The sequence below is a fragment of the Miscanthus floridulus genome, chromosome 8 (genome assembly GCF_019320115.1).
Source record: "Miscanthus floridulus cultivar M001 chromosome 8, ASM1932011v1, whole genome shotgun sequence".
NCBI classification, from domain to species: Eukaryota; Viridiplantae; Streptophyta; class Magnoliopsida; order Poales; family Poaceae; genus Miscanthus; species Miscanthus floridulus.
The window spans coordinates 78,596,184-78,602,134 of NC_089587.1; the positions used below are offsets into that span (position 1 = coordinate 78,596,184).

The 5,951-nt window shown below is 43.2% G+C and overlaps 1 protein-coding gene across 1 annotated transcript; it reads left to right on the top strand.

The window, feature by feature from the left end:
• Positions 1 to 3,805: 3,805 nt before the first annotated feature.
• On the top strand, positions 3,806 to 4,228 carry LOC136469446 (uncharacterized). Its single transcript, XM_066467638.1, has one exon. It carries the CDS (start codon positions 3,806 to 3,808, stop codon positions 4,226 to 4,228), a length of 423 nt encoding a protein of 140 aa, XP_066323735.1.
• The last annotated feature ends 1,723 nt before the right edge of the window (positions 4,229 to 5,951 follow it).

The window sequence follows — 5,951 nt, forward strand, 5'->3', positions numbered from 1 at the left end:
GGACTCCTTCTCTCTCCCCCCAGATCTAATCCGAGCCGTCCGTTCTTGATCCAACGGCTCACATAAGCCGATACCCCTTCGCGGGTGATTTTGCTAAAGAGTCCCTTGAGTTTGGACAAATAGAACCCGCCGTCCATAACACTTTTCCTGAGTGCGCTTTCTCCTTTTGAAAACGTAAAATATACTGTTTTAGTCCGAAATACATTTTCAGTATTTACAGAAATGCCACTAGATTTGTTTTGCTCATAAAAACTTTGTTTTAGCTCCGAATTGACACGTTCAAATTGCGTTAGTTTTGTAATTTCATAATCTACGTGTTAGTACCACTGTTAATCATGTTTGCAACTTTTAAATTTCAGGGTTAGGTTTAATTAGGTAAACTGCTACAGGAAACCCCGTTTAATTCATAACTTTCGTGTTTTAGCTTCGATTTTCGTGAACTTCGCGTTGACGTGATCGTAGCGAGACGTAGATTCTTTTCATAAACATTTTATCTTGTTTTCTATACTGCTGGTGTACTGTTCTAACTATAGGATTGTTTGCTTTGCATGAAAGTTCCTGGAATGTTGTATGTTGCCGTGTTGGTCGTGTTTAGATGGTGAGGAACACGTTGGTGACTAAGAGTACTTTGACGACCAGTAGGATCAGTAGGAGTTTGCTAACCAAGGAAAGTATGGCATGGGATCTACCTTGATGCCTATTCACCATTTATTAATTACTCTTTTGCTTGTGTCTAATTTTGATACCCGTAAGGACATCCTAGTGATTGATTATCCTGTACCTTGTTCTCCTACGGGTTATATGCATATGGGTAGTTTGCTAGCGCTCAATATAAATATACATGGGCTACATAATGAACAACGATGCTATGGAAAGAAAAGGTAAAAGTTGTTTTTAACCAACTGAATTATAGGGCGAAGGAGCAAATGACTTTTGATCATGATGCTCTCGACCCTCCATAAGGACTTATCTGTCGGCAAAAGCTGGGACTGATAGTGCAACCATGAGAGTCACATGACTCTGACTTTAGTTCAGAAATAGGACCTTTTCTAGCTTGTTAGAGGTTACCTTTAGGGCGCAAAAGGGGCTTGCCACGTTGGGTATAGGGCTGCCTCTGCTCCTATGTGTATAGCCGCGATGGATATGTGCCATAGGAAAGGGGGGTTTCTACATCTGCCTGCCGAGGAAACCTAGCGGCCCTAACTTATTAGAGAAACCTATGAAATGGCTTCATAGTGTACCCTGCCCGCTCACCTTGGCAGTGATATGAGAGTAATTAACCCAGGCATATGGGAATCACGACTCGCGGTGAATGTGCACCACCTCTGCAGAGGGTTATAAACTGTTATAACAGCCGTGCTCAGGGTCACGAGCGGCCCGAAAAACTCACAGAATAATTGGTTACTCATTGTGGTTCATTTATGATGATATACGATGATAATATGGTGCAAATGATTCTGATATCTGATTATGTGGGTATAAATGGGAGCTTAAGCATAACTTGATAATACTTGATAATAAAATCTTGACTTACTAAAAGTGCTAACTGTAGTAAACCTATGTCATCCTTTTTGAGCTTCATAACCCTATGTTATCTTGTTAAGTATGGAAAGTACTTACGCTTGTTTACTTTCTATTTTTGGATAAAAATCCCAGTTGGGTAACAGATGACAACGTGTATGAAGAGTTTCCTGAGGATTATTAGGCTTGTGGTCAACCAGTTGACCGTCCCTGAGATGGAGTTCCACAAGAGAGTTATCTTTTTATCTTCTGCTATGTGGTGTAAGACTATGTGGTGTTATTAATCGTGATGTAAGATACACCGTGATGATACTTTATATAATTTGTCAACTTGTGTGTGTAGGACTGTAGGACGCAAGCCTAGTTAGAAATGGTCGTTTTAGCATCTTTGCTCCTCTGGTTTCATGCTTACTGTCTCATTCTTGTTATTTTATTAAAATATTTTTGCTTTTCATACCTTAATCTATTATATAAAATTGTTGATTCTATTTCTATCTCACTTTAAATCTATAGATGTCTCGTAACCCGAAGACCGCCCGCCTCAGCACTACAGACTACCGCGCTATGTTCACCCCCCGTGCTCCACAGGCGGAAAAGGAGATTGTGATCATCTCTGATGATGAGGTGGAACCCTTGATCGAGGATGATGAGGAGTGGATGGCTACCCCGACACCTGCACCTGCTCCTACTCCAACTGTTGCACCTGTCTATCCTACTGTAGCTACCCTAGCGGAGTCATCAGCTACTCACCTACACCTGTGCCATTGCCAGCTGTTCCTGTGGTGGATGAGGAGATAGGCTGGAAGTGCAAATACTACTTCAAGCTAGCCCCGAAGACGGCCTACTACCACACCCTCCTTACTCATGTGCTAGATGACTACTACCCTGATCTGCACGCCTCCATCAGCTATCATTGTGTAGAGTACCAGCATCCTTTGGAGGCAACCTTTTGGAAGGTAGAGCTGGTTGTCACTGCTTGGAATGACATAAAGAATGGACATGAGGTGGAGACTGTCCACCATGCCACTGCCACTGCCAGAAGGGCCCATGCATTGGATGGCATGGAAGATGCAGCGTAGGACGCTTACATTTACTACCATGGTCGTCGTTTTGAGGCCATAAGGAGGATCGTTTTAGGTACCTTCCTCGCAATGATCATGAGGGTAACTGGTAGGTCCTGGCACCATCAGAAAGTGACCCAACTCTGGAAGCAACAGTGCAACATGTCCATGCCATGCAGGGGGTAGATGAAGAGGTCAAGGGAGAGCTGCGTGCATCACAGAGGGCCGAGAGGCGCCTCCAGAAGCAAGTTGATGAACTACGTGCTCAACTTGGGCTGCCACCGATCTACAAGAAGAAGCGCCAGTCGTTCACCATGATTGACACTGCCCCATAGGTGTTAGGTGCCTTGTTTAATGTTACAACGTTGTTAGTTCGAGTGTCATGTCTAGTCTTGTTTGGTCTTGTGAACTTTAATGATTAGATGTTTTTAATTGTGAACTTGGATGTTTTGGAGTTTGTTTGATTGCTGGAGATTTGTGGGCATGTCCACAACTTCCCTAGGTTTGAACCTTAAGTTTAGATGATGTTCTTAATGTAGATGGGTTTGCTTTATCTTATCTCTGCTGTGCTGATTTCTGGAGCAGCATGTGTTCTTTATTTTGAATCTCGAAATCTGGCTGCCAAAAATTCTGAAATTTTTGTGGAGATATCTAGACTTCTGTATATTTCAAATGTCTCTAGAATCACATCAATAGCTATTCAGGTTTGTGAGATCTAGCTGTCACAAGTTGAGGTTTCTGCGCAGACTGGAACCCAGAACAGTTTTGGTTTAGCGCTGTTTTTGACCATGTGTATGTCAGAATCTATAAAAGTGATCTAAATAAAAGTTGTAGCTGATCTCCTAAGCTTTGCAACTGTTCTTGGTACACCTCTGTTGGATCTCTGAAACTCGAGTTATAATAGATTTACTGAACTGCTGTATTTGAATCTTGTCTAGAAAATTTTTAGCATTGTTCCTTATCTTTATAAGCTCTCTATAAATTGGAAATCTCTAAAATTTTGCGCATTTGTTGGAAAGCAGATGGACGCAAGAGGAGGAAGAGGCAGAGGCCATGGTCGTGGACATGATGCTCTCATAAATCCACCACCACCGCTACCAGTGACTATGGAACAATTGATAGGAATGCAAGCACAATTGATGCAAGCTATGATGCAGCGCTTGGATAACGAACCTGCAAGAGGACCACCGCCTGTTTAGGTCAGAGATAAGCGCGGAGAGTTTATGAAGGGTCGCTCACCGGTGTTCACCCATGCCTCAGACCCCTTGGAAGCAGATGATTGGTCGCGTGCCGTGGAGAAGCAACTTAACATAGCACAATGCAATGATCTTGAGAAGGTGTTGTATGCTTCTGGTCAACTCCAGGGAGCAGCTCAGGATTGGTGGGATTCTTTCCAGTATGGATGCCCCAACAACGCTCCTGCTATCACCTCACAGGAATTCAAGGACAACTTTCGGGCATATCATATCCCCGATGGACTGGTGGAATTGAAGCAAGAGGAATTCAGATCCCTTAAGCAAGGATCCATGACTGTGGCGGAGTATCGTGACAAGTTTGCTCAACTGTCACGCTATGCTCCAAATGATGTAGCTGATGATAAGGAGAAGCAGCGCCACTTCCTTAAGGGACTTTATGATGGCTTGTAGCTCTAGCTGATGTCCAACACCTACCCTAACTTTCAGTCCTTGGTGAACCGTGATATTGTGATTGATGATAAGTGCAAAGAGATGGAAGCCAAGAAGAGAATACTTCAAGGGCAAGCTTCTGGAAGCAACACCCGCCCGCATGCCTATCCCTAGCAGGGTTTTCAGCAGAGGAACCAAGGACCATCTAACTAGGAAACCATGGTCAGTATCCTTAGCGCAGTCAGTTCTAGCAATGCCCTTAGTACCAGCAACAGTTTGGTAATCAGCGTCCCCCCGTAATAGACCGGTAATCTGGCAACACGCCAGGGAATGCCCAACAATGCTCCTATGAAGAGTGGTGCACCCAATAACCCCAATGCATGCTACCGCTGTGGAGAAGTAGGTCACTATGCTCATCAGTGTCCAAAGAAGCAGAACCAGCAAGCCCCTCAGAACCAGAATGGCAATCAGAAGTTCAATGCCCGACCACCTCACACGGCGAAGGTGAACTATGTGTCATTTGATGCAGCTCAGGAGATGCCTGAGGTCATGTTGGGTACGTTCATTGTCAACTCTATCTCTGCTATAGTACTTTTTGATTCTGGTGCTTCACATTTATTTATTTCCCAAGCTTTTGTTAGAATGCATAGCATACCTTTATGTGCCATGAAAAACCCCATACTAGTAAATTCACCAGGAGGTAGTATGCCAGCTTCTTATTGGAGTCCCTCAACTAGCATTTCCTTAAGGGGGTAGACTTCAAAGTGAAACCTATTGTGTTGAGAACAGCGGGAATTGATCTTATTCTGGGAATGGATTGGATGAAACAACACCGAGTAGTGATTCAATGTAAGGAGAAATCTGTTGTTGTGACATCACCCAATGGAGATAGAATCTATGTAGAAGTGGTAGTGCAAGCTCCACCAACAGCCACTGTGAACCAGCTAGATGGTGATGCCAATAAACAAGATCGTGTTGTGGAGGAGTTCCCAGATGTTTTCCCTGATGACTTGCTAGGTATGCCACCTGACTGTGACATTGAATTCATTATTGAATTATTACCTAGAACTGCACCAATAGCTAAACATCCATATAGAATGGGGGTTAATGAATTAGAAGAACTTAAGAAACAACTAAAAGAGTTGCAAGAAAAAGGTTTCATACGCCCCAGTTCTTCCCCATGGGGGGGCACCTGTGATCTTTATGGATAAGAAGGATGGTAGCCAACAGATGTGTGTGGATTACCGTTCACTTAATGAGGTTACAATCAAGAATAAATACCCTTTGCCTAGGATTGATGATTTGTTTGATCAGTTGAGAGGAGCCTATGTGTTCTCTAAGATTGATCTCCGCTCAGGTTACCATCAACTAAAGATTCAAAACTCGGACATACCCAAGACAACATTCACTACACGATATGGCTTGTATGAGTATACCGTTATGTCCTTTGGATTGACCAATGCACCTGCATACTTTATGTACCTGATGAATAAGGTGTTCATGGAGTTTCTTGATAAATTTATGGTGGTATTCATTGATGACATACTGATATTCTCCAAGACCGAAGAAGAACATGCTGAACATATAAGGTTGGTCTTGCAAAAGCATAGAGAGCATAAGTTGTACGCTAAGCAAAGCAAGTGAGTTTTGGTTGAAGGAGGTCTCTTTTCTGGGTCATGTTGTCTCCAATGGCGGAATAGCAGTGGATCCAGGCAAAGTGCAAGATGTATTGAATTGGAAACCA

Bases quoted from the DNA above. Each gene is read 5' to 3' on its own strand.
- LOC136469446 (XM_066467638.1), top strand. From the start codon at position 3,806: ATGAAGGGTCGCTCACCGGTGTTCACCCATGCCTCAGACCCCTTGGAA.